General features: G+C 42.3%; 1 protein-coding gene across 1 annotated transcript; it reads left to right on the top strand.

Moving 5' to 3' along the window:
* Positions 1-854: 854 nt before the first annotated feature.
* pdrg1 (p53 and DNA damage regulated 1) lies at positions 855-12,666 on the top strand. Its single transcript, XM_033042042.1, has 5 exons — positions 855-1,007; positions 3,655-3,730; positions 9,573-9,647; positions 10,922-11,002; positions 12,252-12,666. The coding sequence occupies exons 1-5, from the start codon at positions 924-926 to the stop codon at positions 12,332-12,334; spliced, it is 399 nt and encodes a 132-aa protein (XP_032897933.1). The 5' UTR covers positions 855-923; the 3' UTR covers positions 12,335-12,666.
* Positions 12,667-20,803: the final 8,137 nt, after the last annotated feature.

Here is a 20,803-nt window from a genome sequence, read left to right as displayed (position 1 = left end):
ACCCGGGGGCTCGGGAGACTGCGGAGCTGCGGACTACTCACCATCGTGGGGCTGGCCGGCCTCGGAGCGTGGGGACCGGTGGTGACTCGCTGCTGCGACTCGACTCCTGGGGCTCGGAGGCTCCAGCAACGCAGCCGCAGGTCCGGTGGACTGGGACATCGGGAGCTCGCGGGTCCAGGGGGAGAGAGAGACCGCTTCCCGGAGCTCCCGCAACGCTACTTCTCCGGCCCGTGTCGCGAGGTTGGAACGTCCCGGAGCGGGGTCATACATCGCCCGGCACGGCTTCATGGCCGGGGGACATTACAGCACCCGCCGGGGGCTCCAACTTCGAGACTTTTAGACTGGGAGTGGGGCCGTAAATCGCCCGGCACGGCCTAAAATGGCCGGGGGACTTATCATCGCCCGCCTGGGGCTTGGACATCGGGAGAGACATGGAGAACAGGGGAGAGAAAAGACTTTGCCTTCCATCACAGTGGGTCCACTGTGATGGATGTTTGTGTGAATTAAATTGTGTGTATGTCTAGGAATTGTCTTTGTTTGTACGGCTGTGGAAACAGAATTTCGTTTGAGCCTCACTGAGGCTCAAATGACAATAAATTGTATTGTGTTCAAAAGGGAACTGCAGATGCTGGAATATCGAAGGTACACAAAATTGCTGGAGGAACTCAGTGGGTGCAGCAGCATCTATGGAGCGAAGGAAATAGGCGACGTTTCGGGCCGAAACCCTTCTTCAGACGTATTGTATTGTATTGTAGCATTGGACTACAAGTCCCAGAATGCCAGCTTCAGCCCAGGGCGGGGACAAGTGTGATTGACATTGCCTTCGCCAAACCACTCTGGCTCATTGGATCCTCCGGCCAATGAAGCGAAGGGGGAGTTGCTGAGAGACATCGTCTTGCAGCTGGTCTGGGGCTGTAGTGAAGATGGCGCGGGAGTCGGAGAGAGTGGTGGATTACCTGACTGAGGTGGAGTTGCTGGCAGAGAGCGTGATGGCAGACAAGCAGCAGGTACGAGGAGAGGAGAGGAGAGGAGAGGAGAGGAGCCGAGAGGAGCCGAGCCCTGCACGGCCTCTGGGGGGATTGACTGGCATGGGGATAGAGGTCCCAGACAGTCCAACAGATAGACACAACACAGAAGGAATGGGTGACTTCCCGGGACCCTTCTTCAGATTGAATATGTCGGTAGGAACTGCAGATATTGTCTGAGGAAGGGTCTCGACCCAAAACGTCACCCATTCCTTCAATCCAGAGATGCTGCCTGTCTCGCTGAGTTACTCCAGCATTTTGTGTCTAACTTCTTCAGACTGAGTCAGGGGAGAAAGAGAGACACACAGATGTAAATGTCAGAGTCAGAGTGATACAGTGTGGAAACAGGTCCCAACTTTCCCACACCGGCCACCATCTCCCAGCTACACTAGTCCCACCTGCCTGTGCTTGGTCCATATCCCTCCAAACCTGTCCTATCCATGTACCTGACTGTTTATTAAACGTTGGCATAGTCCCAGCCTCAACTACCTCATTTGGCAGCTTGTTCCACAGACCCACCACCCTTTGTGTGGAAAAAGTTACCTCTCAGATTCCTATTAAATCTTTTCCCCTTCACCTTGAACTTATGTCCTCTTGTCCTCAATTCCCCCACTCTGGGCAAGAGACTGTCAATCTACCCGATCTATTCCTCTCTTGATTTTGTACACCTCTATAAGATCATTCCTCATCCTCCTGTGCTCCAAGACATAGCGACCTCAACCCCTCCCTATAACTCGCACCCTCTGCTTCCTTCTGTGGAGCTAATTTGCTATCCTTTCAGCAATCTCTCCTTGGATCCCATACGATGTAACCTTCTAGAGCAGCCCACTGTGTGGAACCTTGTCAAATGCTTTACTTCTTGCTTATGGCATGCACAGCCTAAAGTTGCAGGACAACTTGTTCTATTTGACCTTATTTGATTGTGCATGCCGGGTTGATTACATTTGTCGAAACAGGGCGGACCACGTGAAGGTTGCAATCTCCAACCCCAAATGCCTTACTGAAATTCATGTATACAACATCTACAGCTCTGCCTTCATCGATTGTTTTGGTCACTTCTTCAAAAAACTCAATCAGATTTGTGAGACACGACCTCCCATGTACAAAACCATGCTGACACTCCCGTCCAAATGCCTGTATAACCTATCCCTCAGAATATTCTCCGGTAACTTTCCAATTACAGATGTTAAGCTCACCAGGCCAGCATTTTTGCAGCCCTTCGTGAAAAGAGCCACAACATTTACCACCCTCCAGTCTTCTGGCACCTGTCCTGTATTTAATGACGACTCGTAAATTTAAGGGAGTAAGGGAGGATAAGGTGTGACAACAAAACATCAAAAGGGATGCAGATGTGGGAAAAGCAGGAAGGAACTGCAGATGCTGGTTTAAATCGAAGATAGACAGAAAAAGCTGGAGTAACTAAGTAGGACAGGCAGCATCTCTGGAGAGAAGGATTGGGTGACGTTTCGGGTCGAGACCCTTCTTTAGATTTGTTGAAAATGTAGAATTGCTCATTGTCAGCTCGGAGAAGGTTCTCCTTCTCTTAGCTAACCTCTTTCCTAACAAGGAGCTATTCTACATTTGATGTAAAATATGATGATGCTGCCTATAAACCAGCATCTGCAGTTCCTTCCTACACATTTCGGCCAGTCAAAATGTGTAGGGAGGAACAGCAGATGCTGGTTTAAACCGTAGCTAGACACTCAGCAGGTCAGGTAACATCACTGGAATAAAGGAATAGGGGATGTTTCGGGTCAAGACCCTTTTTCAGACCAGTCTTGGCAACAGGCAGTTCACCCAGGCCACATATGTGTATCGCTTACCTTGACAATAATAAACTAAACTAAACTAAACTAAGGTATATAAAATTATGAGGAGTATAGATAAGATTGATTATCATAGTCTTTTTTCCCAGGATAGGGGAGACTTAAACTAGTGGGTAAAAATTTTAGGTGAGAGTGGATGGATTTTAAGGACCTGAGAGGCTACCTTTTCACACAACTGGACTATTGAATGAGGAATCTGTGGAGGTGGGCACAAGAGGTGGTTGGATGAAGCATATGAGTAAAATGCTGGCATATGGGGCGAGCTTAGATGGGCATCCATCGGCTTGGATAAGTTGGGCCAAATTAGCTTTCTGTGTGCTCTATGGATTTAATTACATTTAAAAGTCATTGGACAAGTACATGGATGGCAAAGGTCAAACAAGAGTGTTATTGGCCTAATGCATGCAAATGTGGCGAGCTAAACTAGACAGCTTGGCTGGGATGGATGAGTTGGGCCCAAGGGCCTATTTCTGTGCTGAATATCTCTGACTCTATGACTTAATGTTGGCAATTGATTAGTCAACAACATTGTTGGCACGCATTCTGCAATGATAGGATGGTAGAACTTAATTATAAGGACTATGGCTTTTTATTTCAGCTTTGCAATTCCCATGTTCTGTTATAATTCAGATTTTTTTTTCCGTATATATGTGGACTGCAAATCTGTTCAACATTGGTGCGATATTCCAATGTTTCTTTTTGTAAATAAGGTTTGCATTCCGAAATTATCCATATTGGTATAATATTATTCTTGACGTACCAGAAATATGGTTGACCATTTTTTTGCATCTGGTGAATTTCAGATCATTAGTCTGGATGCGAAGAGACATCAAAACCGTGAAGCACTGAGAGCACTGCACAATAGCAGCAAACAATCAGGTACAAATGCTAGGAGGGCAGAGTACCACAACTAATAGAGAGTCAGTCTCACAGCGCCAGAGACCGAAGTTCAAACCTAATTGAAGCGTGCTCTCTGTCTGGAGTTTGCATGTTATCCCTGTGATTGCATGGGTTTCCTTTGTGTGCTCTGGTTTCATAGTGTCAGCATAGGGCCTGTTTCCTCCCATATTCCAAAGACGTGGGTTAATTAACCACCATAAATTGTTCCCAGTGAGTGTGTAATAGAATCTATTGGTTGAAAATGCAGTGAGAATAAACAGTGGGATTAATGTAGAATTAGTCTAAAATAATGTTTGATGCTTGCCACGGATTGTGGTTCTCTGTGGTGTCCATCTAAATACTCAACAATAATTAGGCTTCAGAACTGGGCTGGTGCTACTATCATTAGTAGTTCTCCATCATGTGGAATTATACTTTCATGGCTTTATAGTGGTAATTTTAATGTCAGCATATCAAAGCTCAACATTGATAAAATAGGCCAAACACATGCTACCTGTTCATAAGGGACAGTAGAATTAGGTCATTTGGCCCATCAAGTCTACTCGCCATTCAATCATGGCTGGTCTATCTCTCCCTCCAAACCCCATTTCCTGCCTTCTCCTCATAACCTCTGACACCTGTACTAATCAAGAATCTACTTATCTGCCTATCCACTGACTTGGCCTCCACAGCCTTCTGTGTCAAAGAATTCCGCAGATTCACCGCCCTCTGACTAAAGAACGTCCTTTAATTCTGAGGCTATGACGTCTAGTCCTAGACTCTCCCGCTAGTAGAAACATCCTCCCCCCATCCATTCTATCCAAGCCTTCCACTATTCTGTATATTTCAATGAGATCCCCCTCATTCTTCTAAACTCCAGCGAGTAAAGGCCCAGTGCCGACAAACGCTCATCATAGGTTAACCTACTCATTCCTGGGATCATTCTTGTAAACCTCCTCTGGACCCTCTCCAGAGCCAGCCCATTCTTCCTTAGATATGGTGACCAAAATTGCTCACTGTTTGCTTCCTGGGTGGTACCTAGTGCACTTCAGCTAGGGGCATGAGAAACTGCATTTGCTCCACAGTGTTGACTTAATTATCTCTACATTTGTATGTTTGCTGTTGTCGATGTTACAAAACGAAAATTAATCTCAATTTGGGACAGTTAATGACGACATCTTGAGGACATTTCTTATTACGGTTAAGGAGGTGCTGTATGTCCTAAGGTGTATGAAGGTAGATAAAACCCCCCTGCCTGATCAGATGTATTCGAGGATACTGTGGACAGCTAGAGAAGAAATAGCAGAAGCCCTGGCTGAGATATATGAAACATCATTAGACATGCCAGAAGACTGGAGGGTGGCTAATGTTGTTTCTCTATTTAAGAGGGCTGAAAGGAAAATCCCGGGATCTATGGTCCAATGGTCCTAACATTTATCTTTAAATTATGCACCCTCTAGTTGCTTCATCCATTCTTTCTATCCCAATCCTTGTCTGATTTTCCTGATGCTTATCCTTAGATATGCTTACATTTAATAATATAGTGTTCAAAAGGGAACTGCAGATGCTGGAATATCGAAGGTACACAAAATTGCTGGAGGAACTCAGCGGGTGCAGCAGCATCTATGGAGCGAAGGAAATAGGCGACGTTTCGGGCCGAAACCCTTCTTCAGACTGGACCTATTTCCTTCGCTCCATAGATGCTGCTGCACCGGCTGAGTTCCTCCAGCAATTTTGTGTACCTTTAATAATATAGTGTTTGCTTTATTCCAAACACTCTCCAACTGAAACCTCCTCCATTTCAGGTGGAGGTTTAACATTAGTTAGTGGATTGCAATCTTGACTATTTTTGACACTGGACATATGAATAATTTACTCAGTAAACAAGACATGATTGGGTTGGCACAGTGGCACAGCAGTAGAGCTGTTGCTTAACAGTGCCAGAGACCTGGCTTTGATCCTGGCTACCGGTGCTGTCTGTGCGGGGTTTGTACCTTCTCCCTATGACAGGAAAAGGTACATTGTGGGTTCAATGATGAGTGAAACAGGAGAATTTATGTTGGGGAAAATGGCAGAAGAATTAAACACGTTTTCATGGAAAAGGATGATGTTGGAGATAATGGAGGATGATCATTTAATGTGAATGAGCTGCTGAAAGAAACTGGCAATGTTTTTTTTTTAATGTTTGCTAAAGTTATTTGACTGAAGTCAGTAAATCTCCAGAAATTAACCTCCATCATAAGGTTTGGAAGGGTCTGTGGAGATGGAGAATGCATTTGGTTGTCATCTACCAAATTTTCAGAAATTAGGGAATAGTTCCCACAGATTGGTAAAGATATTCTCATAATTGATTGATAAGACATAGAGCAGAATTAGGTCATTAGACCCATTGAGTCTGCACCGCCAGTCAATTATGGGCTGATCTATCGTTGCCTCTCAACCCCATTGTCCAGCCATCTCCCTAGAACCTTTGACACCATTACTAATCAAGAAACTATCAATCTCCGCTTAAAAAATACCCAAAGACGGCCTCCACAGCTATCTGTGGCATCGAAGTCCACAGATTCACCACTCTCTAGCTAAAGAAATTCCTCCTCATCTCCTTTCTAAGGTATGTCCTTTTATTCTGAGGCTATGCCCTCTATTCCTGGACCCTCCCACTAGTGGGAAACATCCTCTCCACATCCACTCTATCAAGGCCTTTCATTATTCCGTCTGTTTCAATGAGATCCACCCCTCATCCTAAACTCCAGCGAGTACAGGCCCAGCGATCATCCTAAACTGCCCTCATCCTAAACTCCAGCGAGTACAGGCCCAGAGCCATTACGCATTAACCCAATCATCCCCAGGATCATTTTTGTGAACCTCCTCCAAATCCTCTCCAATGCAGGAATGTTTTAAAGAAAGAAGACACAAGAGACAGCAAATGCTGGAATCGTCAACAAAAAACAAAGTGCTTGAGGAACTTAGTATGAAGGGGGGTCCCAACCTGAAACGTCGCCCTTCCATTCTCTCCCCAGGTGCAGCTTGACCTGCTGAATTTGCCAGCACCTTATATTTTGCAGGAATTTTTTTTCCCTGGTTGAGGTGTCTGGAACAAGGAGCTGCAATATCAATGTTTCCCCCTCTACCCTCAAGCTCTGTGCCAAACAACTGGCACCAGTCTACACAGATATTTTCAATCAGTCTCAGAAAACCTGCACAGTACTCAAAAAGCCAAGGATTGCTGGTCTTAATGACTACAGGCCTGTCGTACTTCCTCTGTAATCATGCAGACCCTTGAAGGACGTGCTGGCCCACCTGAAAAATATCACAAACCCCCTGCAGTTTGCATACCGGGCCAATAGATCTGTGGATGGCGCAGTCAACCTAGGCCTGCACTTCATCCTCCAGCACCTAGACTGCCAGGGGACCTATGCAAGGATTTTGCTTGTAGATTTTAGCTCTAGTTTCAACACCATTGTGCCAGAGCTACTACACTCCAAATTCTCCCAGATGACTGTGCGTGAACCCCTCTGTCAATGGATCACCAACTTCCTGACAGACAGGAAGCAGCATGTGAGGCTGGGAAAGCACATCTCGGACCCGCAAACCCTCAGCATAGGAGCATCGTAAGGCTGCGTACTATCGCCTCTCCTCTACTCATTCTACACCAATGACTGCACCTCCACAGACATCTCTGTCAAGCTTCTCAAGTTTGTGGACGACACAACCCTGATTGGACTGATCCAGGATGGGGAGGAATCTGCCTACAGACAGGAAGTGTCACAGCTGGCGTCCTGGTGCCATCGCAACAACCTGGAGCTCAATGTTCTGAAGACAGTGGAATTGATTATAGACTTTAGGAAAGCTCCCTCTACTACTCACCATTCCACTCACCATCAACATCACCACAGTCACATCTGTGTAGTAATTTAAGTTCCTTGGGACCATCATCTCCAGGGACCTTAAATGGGGGGCTACCATCGACTCCACAGTCAAAAATGCCCAACAGAGGATGTACTTCCTGCAGTAGTTGAGAAATCACAATCTGCCACAGGCAATGACGGTCCCGTTTTATACTGCCATCACAGAGTCTGTCCTCACCTTCTCCAGCACCAAGCGCATCGTTTGATCAGACGAGAAGGTTACTGGCTGCAACCTTCCCCCCATTGACGAACTGTACACTGCAAGGGCCAGGAAGCGAGCGGGTAAGATCATCTCTTGATAATGTTCTCTACTTTAAAAAAACAGACAACTCACAAAAAGGTTAGGTAAACCAACTCAAGCTTTACTGATCATCAGCCGGTGGAAGTGACGGGGATACACCAGTCAAGTAAGCAACAGACACTTGACCTCCCCGCGCCACCACTTAAATGAACAAAGATCTACACGGTGTTTTATACAGTGTGTCACTTAGTCACATTCCAAAGATGCTGGTCATGTTCACAAGATGCAGCCAATATACATCACTACAGGACAAGTCTGAGCTTGTCTCTTACCAGTTGGTTGTCTCTCTTATCAATTGGTAGACACATTTTAAAGGCATTAGTTTCTACTGTATATGCCATATGGGCACATTACGAAGATGTCAGTCATGGTCACAAGATGCAGCCAATTTACATCGCTATAGCACCTTCAGGACCAGACAATTCAAAGGCATCTTATCAGTTGGTACTTCCAAGACAAGACATATCAAAGGCATCGGTCTCTTATGAGATGGTACTTTCAGGACAAGACATTTAGTCATTGTCTCAATATACATCAACCTGAGACAAGCCTGGGCTTGTCTCTCTCTCTTATCAATTGGTACTTTTCCACTAGAGAAAGCCTGCTTGAGAGGGAATAAAAGCTACAACCTAGTCAGGTATTCCACCATGTATCTTTTATATATTTAAAAGCATTTTCACTCTGACCCCTCTCACCTTGGCCACAAACTCTTTGAAGCACTTCCTTTTGGAAGGCGACTCCGGACTGTCAAAGCCGCCACAGCCAGACATAAAAACTGTTTTTTTCCACGAGCAGTAGCTCTACCCAATAACCAAAAGTCTGTAGCCTCCTTTTGCTCTGGTATTTTCTTTCATTCTTCACATGTTTAAATTATAATGTTTTATTTTTAATTGTCTTCTGTATATCGTGCGAGCAAAGCACCAAGGCAAATTCCTTCTGTGTATACATATTTGGCTAATAAAATTTAATAAATTCAATTCAATTTATTTATTCAATTCAATACAACAGAATGATCATTTGGGACTGAAATTGGAAGAATATATTTTTTTCTATGAACATTTCTTTCCAACAGGGCTGTGGAAGCTTGGTTGCTGTATCTATTCAAGACTCTTCAAAATTCAGCAGTTAACGCAAGAGAGAGTGTTTTTATTCTGGTGTTCACTTTGCACTGAAAGGTGTCAAACCAATAGGGCTGACAGCATGCAATTCCAACAGGTGCCACTACTATACAACAAGTCTTGCCGAATTATACCCTGCTGCTTGGGACGATAATTTTAAACATGGTAAATGAACTGGTGCTATGGCTGAGATAGAGTTATACAGTGTGGAAATAGGCCCTTCGGCCCAACTTGCCGACACTGGCCAACATGTCCCAGCTACACTCGTCCCACCTGCCCGCGTTTGGCCCATATCCCTCCAAACCTGTCCTATCCATGTAGGACCTGCTAGTTTACCAATGACCGCAACTCGGGTTTTGTATCATGCAGTGTCATGTTCTTCATTTGGAATCTGACCTCTATTTCACATTGTATAAAAAGAACTATTGGGGTTTGCATATCAGGTCATTAAAACTCAGGATCGCATTAGTTGGTAACAGCTGCTGTCTTTTAACTTTTATCTTTTTTTTTTACAGGTAATGTGATGGTTTGTTTTGGAGACATGTTTATCAAATTCTCCAAATCTAGGACCAAGGACATGATTCAGAAAGGTAGGTATTTTACATGGCTTAAGTACCATTTAATATGTGAGCTGGAAGCAGCAATGTAAATTATAGTGTCATGCAAAGACAGATGTTTACAACAACAGTATTTCTAGAGGATGGCGCGGGGTTGAAAAATCACAAACTAGGGGATTGTGGAAATAAACCTCTGATAGAGAAGAGAGATTTGAGTTTGATTTCATGTTGCATTTTCCTTTACTTTAACAGTTGTATTCTTTGCTGAACCAATGATTCAGTCATGTTTTATTTGCTTTGTTCTTTGAGAAGGTAATACAATTTAGTTTCTGTCTTTGCTATTCAAAACCAGGAGAAAGACTTGTCCTAATATTATGTAACGGCCATACAGCATGGAAAATGGCCCTTCAGCCCATCTCGTCCATGCCAATGAAGATGCTTCATCAAATCTAGTCCCCATTTGCCCGTGTTTGGCCCCTATCTCTCTCTAACCCGTTTCTATTCATGTACCTGTCCAAGTGTCTTTTAAATGCTGTTATATAGTACTTGCCTTGACTCCCCTCTCTGGCAGCTCATTCCATATAGCATCTGAGTAAATAAAGTTGCCACTCTGGTTCCAATTAAATTTTGCCCTGCTCACCTTAAATTTATGTCCACTGGTTTTTGATTCACGTACCCTGGGTAAAAGACTGCATTCCCCCTGTCTATTCTCCTGATGATTTTATACACCTCTATAAGTTTACCCCTCAACCTCCTGCGCTCCATGGAATAACGTCCTAGCCGGCTCAACCTTTCCTATACCTCAAGCCCATAGTCCTGACAACACCCTTATAAATCTTCTCTTCACTCTTTCCAAATTAATGACATCCACCCTATAGCAGAATGGTCAAAACTCAACACATTATTCCAAATGCAGTGTCATCAACATTTTGTAACAATTCAATGCCCAGACTGTTGAATTCCAATGTACCAAATGCCTTCTTTACCATCCTATCATCCTGTGACACCACTTTCAGGGTATCGTGTGCCTAGATCTGGACAGGATTGCAGGATTTGAATAATTTTACGTTTTATTTCTATAAATTTATCAGCCCTAATCTGTGGCATTTTCAGAGTGACGGTTGGAAATCCATAATCCAGGAACAGATGAGAATCGTACAAACAATAATGTGGAAAATTGAGGTTTTTCTTTTTAACATAAAATAACAGAAGTTGTATTTTTCAAATGGTAAAGGATTGATTAATGTTAATATTTAAAGGTCTCCTGTGATTCCATGATTTAAGACCAAAATCACTTGTTCTTTCAGATCAAGAGCATTTGGATGAAGAAATACGCAAACTTTGTAATCAGTTGAAAATGAAAGTTAATCGTTTAAATGAAGCTCAAGGTGATTTTAAAAAAAAATAAACAATCCCTTTTATAATTCTGTTGTATATGTAGGGTTCACCTAGATTTTCTCTGGCCTTTGGGAATCATTTTAAACTTGCAAATCTGATCCCACCAGTGAATAAATAAAGTACTAACATTTACAATGTCCTTTAAAAGAAACATACAAGATGCTGATGTGTTTTGACAGAATGGATATGGAAGAAAGAATATGGAATTAGGGGGTCAGACCTTTTAATTAAAAGTAAAGGGTTGCCTATTTTAAACTGCAACAAGGTAAAAATCATATCCTCTCAGAGGCCCAAGTTACTTTGGAACTCTCTCTCACAGAGGATAGTGGAAACAGAGTCCTGTGTTTTGAAGACAAAGGTAGGTACTTGACAGGTAAAGAAATTATAATTTACCACAGGTGGGTGAGAATGCAGAGCATACAATTGGATTGGTCATGAAAGGCAGAAAATGCCGATTGACATTTCATTTTTAATTTGAAAGAAATTACATATTTATTATGACACAAAGGGGAACCACTTGGCTCATCAATTCCATGCCAGAACCCAACAGAGCAGTGACGTTTGTCCCATTTACCCCTCCTTGTTGCCCCATATTCCTGCAACTATATTCTGTCGCATAGACCCATTAGCTTTCCTTTCATATTCTTTTTCTACACTAAGGGTAGTTAACAGAAATCTGTTAACTCAACCGCACGTTTTTTGAATGAATAAAGAAACCAGATAACGGGGAAACTCTAGACACAGAGCACTGGAGTCACGAAGGAACCTGGGTTTCTGCAAAGCAACAACACTTGACTGTTGTGCCATAATACCAAGGATGATGAGGATTTTGAATTCTCATCATCCTTGGTTTTTAAATATCTTCCTTATCCTCTAATATTGTCCACCACTCTCTGAGCTTTGACCTCTCTAGTTGAGAATTTCCTTAATTTATCTCCTTTGACCAAACTTAGATCACCCCTCGAAGTATCTTTGAATTGGTATATTATTATTATTTACCAAATGTTCCGCCCTGTATCACTTGGGATGCTTTATTTCATAAAAAAGTACGTGAATGTAAGTTGCTGTATGCGGCATTCCTAGTTGAAATAAATTAAATTAACTTACATTTTATTTGGCAAAGTGCACGTTTAACTGAGTCTTTGGAGAGCTAAGTCATGTTTTATTTCTGTTAATGCTGGTTGTACTACTGGGAAACTTTTGTTATTGTTAATCCTTTTGATTTAATTATCATCCTAGGAAAACCTGAACTCAAAGGATTCAACCTGACCCCTTTAACCCGTGAGGAAATGCATGCCATTACCAAGATCCTGAAAAACTGAGAGATGTTCAAGCCAAGTGCAGAGTTGATGCTGAGAATCATATTACACTGGGTACATATCACACTCCTTGGAGGAAACAAGGAGTTACACAACTGCAGAATTATGTAAAATTGCTGACATAGTTTGAGTTGAAAAATTTGCAGCAATGGCCCCATCAGGATTGTATCTTGGACAATACTACAATTTGGGGAACTTCCATTTGGTTTGCTTTGACCAGGTTTTGCTTGAGACCTGTACATGTATATAAACTTGCCTCAATAGTGGCAAGTTGCCTGCTTGTAAAATGAACTTTAAAAAATAAAAATATTCATCTATCTTTTCTAAACTAACATTAGCACCTTCATCATGTTGCTGTGCTTTTGGTTGCAATAGTAATTCAGTAGTTTGTAAGTCTCTGAACTGTGCAGATCAGAAAAGGCCTGTGCCTGGTCCACAGATGGCATTGACTTTGTCTTGGCTAACGGCAGTGTTTTAATTGTGTACATTTTGTTCTTGATGTTGGAACAGCGGCCGGCCCCTTTCCATTGACCATCTATGCTGAATGATTATTGGGTAAAAGACTCTTGGATTACTTCTAGAGGCTTAATACAACTAAGTAAAGGTCTCAGTTTTGCAGGTTTTATCTTGACCTGTAGTGTTTGGATTCTCTCAGTACCTCTAAGAATGAAAACAAGGTTAATAGTACTGGATTTGATTTGAGTTCAGCAGGAATTAAGGTTGAAATATTTCAAATAGATTTTTTATTTAAAGATTCAGATGATTTGCAAATGTAGTGAACACAGAAGCCTTTGTCTGCTGACAAACAGACTTCACACTGTTGTTCTGAATGTTTTTACTTCTTGCCAAAAAATTAAGTTCAGGACAAGGGTCCTGAACTTAAAGAAAGGTAACTTTGAGGGTATGAGACGTGAATTGGCCAAGATAGACTGGCGATTGATTCTTAATGGGTTGACGGTGGATATGCAATGGAAGGCATTTAAAGACTGCATGGATGAACTACAACAATTGTTCATCCCAGTTTGGCAAAAAAATAAATCAGGGACGGTAGTGCATCCATGGATAACAAGGGAAATCAGGGATGGTATCAAAACAAAAGATTAAGCGTACAAATTAGCCAGAAAAAGCAGCCTACCAGAGGACTGGGAGAAATTCAGAGACCAGCAGAGGAGGACAAAGGGCTTAATTAGGAAAGGGAAAATAGATTATGAAAGAAAACTGTCAGGGAACATAAAAACTGACTGCAAAAGCTTTTATAGATATGTGAAGAGAAAAAGATTAGTTAAAACAAATGTAGGTCCCTTGCAGTCAGAAACGGGTGAATTGATCATGGGGAACAAGGACATGGCAGACCAATTGAATAACTACTTTGGTTCTGTCTTCACTAAGGAAGACATAAATAATCTGCCGGAAATAGCAGGGGACCGGGGGTCAAATGAGATGGAGGAACTGAGTGAAATCCAGGTTAGCCGGGATGTGGTGTTAGGTAAATTGAATGGATTAAAGGCCGATAAATTCCCAGGGCCAGATAGGCTGCATCCCAGAGTACTTAAGGAAGTAGCCCCAGAAATAGTGGATGCATTAGTGATAATTTTTCAAAACTCTTTAGATTCTGGAGTAGTTCCTGAGGATTGGAGGGTAGCTAATGTAACACCACTTTTTAAAAAGGGTGGGAGAGAGAAAACGGGGAATTACAGACCAGTTAGTCTAACGTCGGTAGTGGAGAAACTGCTAGAATCAGTTATTAAAGATGGGATAGCAGCACATTTGGAAAGTGGTGAAATCATTGGACAAAGTCAGCATGGATTTATGAAGGGTAAATCATGTTTGACGAATCTTATAGAATTTTTCGAGGATGTAACTAGTAGAGTGGATAAGGGAGAACCAGTGGATATGTTATATCTGGACTTTCAGAAGGCTTTTGACAAGGTCCCACATAAGAGATTAGTATACAAACTTAAAGCACAAGGTATTGGGGGTTCAGTATTGATGTGGATAGAGAACTGTCTGGCAGAAAGGAAGCAAAGAGTAGGAGTAAACGGGTCCTTTTCACAATGGCAGGCAGTGACTAGTGGGGTACCGCAAGGCTCAGTTCTGGGACCCCAGCTATTTACGATATATATTAATGATTTGGACGAGGGAATTGAATGCAACATCTTCAAGTTTGCGGATGACACGAAGCTGGGAGGTAGTGTTAGCTGTGAGGAGGATGCTAGGAGGCTGCAAGGTGACTTGGATAGGCTGGGTGAGTGGGCAAATGCATGGCAGATGCAGTATAATGTGGATAAATGTGAGGTTATCCACTTTGGTGGCAAAAACAGGAAAGTAGATTATTATCTGAATGGTGGCCGATTAGGAAAGGGGGAGATGCAACGAGACCTGGGTGTCATGGTACACCAGTCATTAAAAGTAGGCATGCAGGTGCAGCAGGCAGTGAAGAAGGCGAATGGTATGTTAGCATTCATAGCAAAAGGATTTAAGGATAGGAGTAGGGAGGTTCTACTGCAGTTGTACAGGGTCTTGGTGAGACCACACCTGGAGTATTGCGTACAGTTTTGGTCTCCTAATCTGAGGAAAGACATTCTTGCCATAGAGGGAGTACAGAGAAGGTTCACCAGACTAATTCCTGGGATGTCAGGACTTTCATATGAAGAAAGACTGGATAGACTCGGTTTGTACTCGCTAGAATTTAGAAGATTGAGGGGGGATCTTATAGAAACTTACAAAATTCTTAAGGGGTTGGACAGGCTAGATGCAGGAAGATTGTTCCCGATGTTGGGGAAGTCCAGAACAAGGGGTCACAGTTTAAGGATAAGGGGGAAATCTTTTAGGACCGAGATGAGGAAAACTTTTTTCACACAGAGAGTGGTGAATCTCTGGAATTCTCTCCCGCAGAAGGTAGTTGAGGCCAGTTCATTGGCTATATTTAAGAGGGAGTTAGATGTGGCCCTTGTGGCTAAAGGGATCAGGGGGTATGGAGAGAAGGCAGGTACAGGATACTGAGTTGGATGATCAGCCATGATCATATTGCAGTGCAGGCTCGAAGGGCCGAATGGCCTACTCCTGCACCTATTTTCTATGTTTCTATGACACCAAAAGGAGTAAAATCCTAAAATCTTATCCTTGATACATAGTTGATAGAATTTTTTAACTAACATCCACTCACTAGAGTCTGTGCCAACCGTACACTAGTTCTATCCTACACATTAGGGACAATTTACAGAAGCCAATTAACTGCCAAACTTGTACGTCTTTGGAATGTGGAAGGAATCCTGAGCACCCGGAGGAAACCCACGTGGTCTCAGAGAGAACATAAAACATCTGTTAAGATAGCGCCCATAGTCAGGATCAACCCCGGGTATCTGATGCTGTAAGCGTAAGGAAGCAGCTCAACTGCCACTGTGCCAGCCCCTGAGATGAGGGAAAAGATTTAGAGAGGACCTGAGGGGCAAGCATTTCACAGACGGGTGGTTATATAGTCCAAACTGCCAGAGGAAGTGGTAGAGGTGGCTACAATTACAATATCTGAAATACACTTGGAAAGGTTCATGGATAGAAGAAGTTAAGAGGATATGGGCCAAAGCCAGGGAAATGGGAATGACTCAGGAAGGTACCTTGGTGAGCATGGACAACATGGGCCATGCTGCCTCACTGAGTTTCTCACCAATGGATGACAACACAGGCAGTCAGTTCGTCCATCAAGTCTTTATTAGCTTATGTAAAGGCAATGCAGCTGTCCCCTTCCCCATAGACTTGCAAAGTCTTTCTTTGCAGATATTTATCCAATTCCCTTTTGAATGCTCTAGATGATTTGAATCCACAATTCCTCTGGCAACACTAACCACTTGCCGTGTAAGGAAGATTTCACTTTTGCCAATCACCTTCATTCTATGCATACCATTCTTGATAAAGGTAGAGTCTAATACAGGGGTGGGGAACCTTTTCATGTCAGAATGCCACATTAATTAGCTGTAATTTAATAAGGCCGCATCCAAGAAACTTCAATTAGATATACTTCAAAATGTGCTTTATTTTGTAAAAATCTAACTACTATGTACTAACTTCAAGAAAATGAATTCTAAAGTTAACTAACCTTTTAATGACTTTGTTGTGACTGCTTTTTGTGGGAAAGCATTTGAATATTTGGTCGCAACATGGAGGTACGCAGTTTCAGCTGATCTTCTAGATAGGTATCCGTCATTTGTGACCTTAAGGGCATCTTGATTTGGGTTAGGTAGGAAAATGCAGATTCGCAGTAATAAGTGGTTGAAAAGCAAGAAAGCATTTTTCGTGCATGTTGCCGAAAACGTGGGTATTCTATTGCATTTTTCCATATTTCAATGGGATCTTTCTTGGCGTCATATAAGGACTTTAAAATGTCATCTTCTGAGAGCTCAATCAATTCCATCTGTAGTTCTTTAGGAGCCATGTGGACATCAACTAGGTGAGGTTGAAATGCTACTTTGAGTGTGGTCATGATTCTCAGAGTCTGTGAACCTTTCATTGTATTCTTTAATAAGTCTATAACAGGTTTGTATTTTTCAAATGATTTGCATGAATCCTCATTGCCACATATATAGAGACTAGGTTTTACCTTGCAAAGAAACATTCAAGTCATTTTGCTTTGACATGATATCACACAGAAATGCAGTATTTCTATCGAAATCTTCTTTCAATAATTCATATTGCTGATTCTGTTCTTCATAAAATGTAACTATCTGTTCTCGCAAAGATAAAAAATGTGCTAACATCTGCGATAGCCAACGCACGCACTTTACAATGATACGGCAAATCCACACTGAATGCCTCATCTATCATAACTATTCTCAAATTCAACTTCAAATGGAAAGCCACGTGCTCCGCTATCAAAAATTGATAATACTGAAGACTGGACGGCCAGCGGACTCTCCCCGACGTTTTCCCTCTCGTCAACCAGCCTCAGGCAGTGGTGGCACCGGCACCAGTCAGGCAGGGAGATTAACGTACATTCTAGAGTCGCATTAGAATTAAATCATGAGCATAATAGGTGTTAAAATGGCCCTCATGACTTACTGATGTTTTAATTGTGCCCGTCAGTCGGGGAGGATTATTTCGTTGAATCTTCTTTTACTCTTTGGTATTTTAAATACGTTCATTTTAAGATTAAAATAAAAATAATAAAAGACAAACAAAAACATATTAATAAAAATAAAAGGATTTGTTCTACAAAATGTTGATTCATTCAAAAGGCCGCACTTAATGGCCTAGAAAGCTGCATGCGGCCTTAAGGACGCAGGTTCCCCACCCCTGGTCTAATTTAATTAATTACATTAACTAACATTTAATATTTTTACTTTTATCACCTCGCATTAGATATATCTAGGCTATATTTTTTCAGATTGATCTGATCCTCATTTGCAATTTTTTTTAAAGCTTATTATCACGGTTTTTTCAACACAAAGCGAGAATTACTGATGACTTTTATTTCTCATTGTTCAAAAATAAATCCAGTCATTGTTTCAATAGTTCTGCACTTTTTAAAAAATAAAGGCATTCTATTGGATAAAATTGAATAGCATTCTAATTACATGGTTCAAATAATTTAAATATTCAGCTAAGATTTTAAGCATTTTTATTGCTTCATCCAGTGACCTCTCTATTCTTAGGCATTTAATAAACTGATAATTGATAACTGGTGTCCACTCTTTGGAGGGTGTTCTCAATCACAGCACTTTTGTAAATACATTTTTTGGACATTGTTTTTTGATTGTTTTTTTAGGGTGTGTTCTGCCAGAACCTACAGATATCTAGAAATAGATTGATAATTAATGAGCTCAAATTTGATTCATAGCCTTGAATTGTCATCATCTTGGCTTCATTGATTTAATATTCCATTGAATATCTTGAATATTTACTATAATCAAACTGCAGGGTTCTGCTAATATTTGTCACTCTTTTAAGGTAGCAAAGGAAATTCCCTGATGCTTTCTCCAAGCAGTCATTCTTCACAGTCGAGTCAGAAACGTAGTATTTTCTGAAAATGTGTTATGTAAAGACAAAACAAGGATTGTCTCCTCTGAAATCAGTAAATTGGTCACATGTTGAACTAAAAGCAACAGATCGATATCCTTTTCCTGCAGTTCCAGGATGAATATGTAGCCAGTTAAAGGGATGGTCAATCAATCAGTAACCCATGAGACTAACCATTCTTTATTACCAATGAGTATTTATCTATTCATTCAAGCTGCCAGAGGAGGTAGCTGAGGCAGGGACTATCCCAACGTTTAAGAAACAGTTAGTCAGGTACATGGAAAGGACAGGTTTGGAGGGATATGGACCAAACGCGGGCAGGTGGGACTAGTGTAGCTGGGACATGTTGGCCGGTGCGGGCAGGTTGGGCTGAAGGGCCTGTCTCCACACTGTATCGCTCTATGGCTGTAATAATAATGTTTGCCAAAGCATTTTCAGTCCAGCCAGACACTGTTTCACTAATTTCACAGTTGTTGCACCCTGAACATTTAGGTGGATCATGTGTTTTATTGTCATATAAAGTCTATGTCCCAGATGAACAATTAAATTCTTACATGCAGTGACACGACAATATGTAAACATAGTACTCTGAAAACAAAATAAACAAGAAAAAAAAGCTCAGTGTGTGTACATATACATATACCCATCTATAGGGAGGTTTCACGGCAGTCGGGTCACGACCCATGACCCGTACTGTTGCTACGCTATGTCAAGTGGAGTACACGCGATAATAATAATAATAATAATAAATTTTATTTAATGGGCGCCTTTCAGACATCTCAAGGACACCTTACATAGTAATCGGAATAACATATAATCGGAATATAACAAGTAATAAAGACATCACAGAGACACAAATTAAAAACAGAATTCAATCCAAAAACAGAAAATCAAAAACACAGTGTGAAGAGAGAGCAGCGGCAGCCAAAGCGCGCCAGCATCCACTCTCTCTTCACGGCAGCCATCTTGGACACAGACCTACAGGACTACAATTAGACAAAAAAATCATCCCCCACAGTGGATAGCACTGTGGAGGAAGGCACAATGTCCAGTCCCCACCCCATGTTCACCCCAAAGTCAGGCCTATTGAGGCCACCGCAATTGCCTCTACGGAGGCCCGATGTCCCTGGCCGTTCTCACCGGGTGGTCTTGCCCCGGCGTCGGAAGAGTCCTTTCGGAGGCTGGGCCACCTGGAACGGCCGCTTCCTGGTTGGAGCCCGCGGTTGCCGAAGCCGACAAGGCCGCGCCATTGTTTCCAGCGTAGCGGGCCCGTTAAAACCCGTCGAAATGGTCAATTTTTGCGCTGTAAATAATTATGGAAATCGGGATAAGCGTGAGAGACATTTAGCCTACGACAGAATTCCAAAAGTGAGGAGAAATGACGGTAGATAAAAACGAGAGCTGAAGGGACAACAACAGCCAGAGTGCTTGGCAAACATTGACCGTTTGTTCACTGCATTTCATCAACACTAAGGCATTATTCGTGTTTTTTCTTGATTCCTTTGGCTCGGACGACAGATGGCACAATGGGCTAAGTGTTCGGCTGGCAACCGGAAGGTAGCCGGTTCGAATCCCGCTTGGAGTGCATACTGTCGTTGTGTCCTTGGGCAAGACACTTCACCCACCTTTGCATGTGTGTGAGTGATTGGTGGTGGTCGGAGGGGCCGTAGGCGCAGATTGGCACCCACGCTTCCGTCAGTCTGCCCCAGGGCAGCTGTGGCTACAGAAGTAGCTTACCACCACCGAGTGTGACTGAGGAGTGAATGAATAATGCGATGTAAAGCGCCTTGAGTATTAGAAAGGCGCTATATAAATCCCATCCATTATTATTATTATTATCTAAAAAGTTTCAGAAGTGATAAATCTGTCTGTAATTTTTTTAAATCGCCCATGGTTCTCAAGTTTACATACAAAAAGAAAACGCCTCTGAAGCAAAATTTACAGCCAGATTTATCACTTCTGAGACTTTGTAGATACCAAAGGAATCAAGAAAAAACACGAATAATGCCTTACTGTTGATGAAATGCAGTGAGCAAACGCGATAATTCACAATATTTTCAATTCCGATATCTGCACGGCCAATGTTCGCCAAGTACTTTAGCTGCTGTTGTCCCTTCAGCTCTCATTTCTCTTAACCTTCATTTCGCTTCACTTTTGGAATTCTAAAGTTGGGTACATGTCTGTCACACTTACCCTGACTTCCACAATTTTTTACAGCGCAAAAATTCAACATTTTGGCGGTTTTTAACAGGTAGGAAAGTACGCGTTTCTTGCATTAATAACATATTGCGTACAGTTTTGGTCTCCTAATCTGAGGAAAGACATTCTTGCCATAGAGGGAGTCCAGAGAAGGTTCACCAGACTGATTCCTGGGATGGCAGGACTTTCATATGAAGAAAGACTGGATAGACTCGGCTTGTACACGCTGGAATTCAGAAGATTGAGGGGGGATCTTATAGAAAC

This window comes from Amblyraja radiata, chromosome 23, assembly GCF_010909765.2.
Source record: "Amblyraja radiata isolate CabotCenter1 chromosome 23, sAmbRad1.1.pri, whole genome shotgun sequence".
NCBI classification, from domain to species: domain Eukaryota; kingdom Metazoa; phylum Chordata; class Chondrichthyes; order Rajiformes; family Rajidae; genus Amblyraja; species Amblyraja radiata.
Note: the sequence above shows the minus strand (reverse complement) of the source record. Positions and strands in the feature narration are given on the sequence as shown.

What these genes read in the sequence shown, in the direction of transcription:
- pdrg1 (XM_033042042.1), top strand. Translation starts at nt 924, where the DNA reads ATGGCGCGGGAGTCGGAGAGAGTGGTGGATTACCTGACTGAGGTGGAG. An exon ending in TGATGGCAGACAAGCAGCAG is followed by an intron (nt 1,008 to 3,654) that starts GTACGAGGAGAG and finishes GGTGAATTTCAG; the next exon opens with ATCATTAGTCTGGATGCGAA. An exon ending in CAATAGCAGCAAACAATCAG is followed by an intron (nt 3,731 to 9,572) that starts GTACAAATGCTA and finishes TTTTTTTTACAG; the next exon opens with GTAATGTGATGGTTTGTTTT.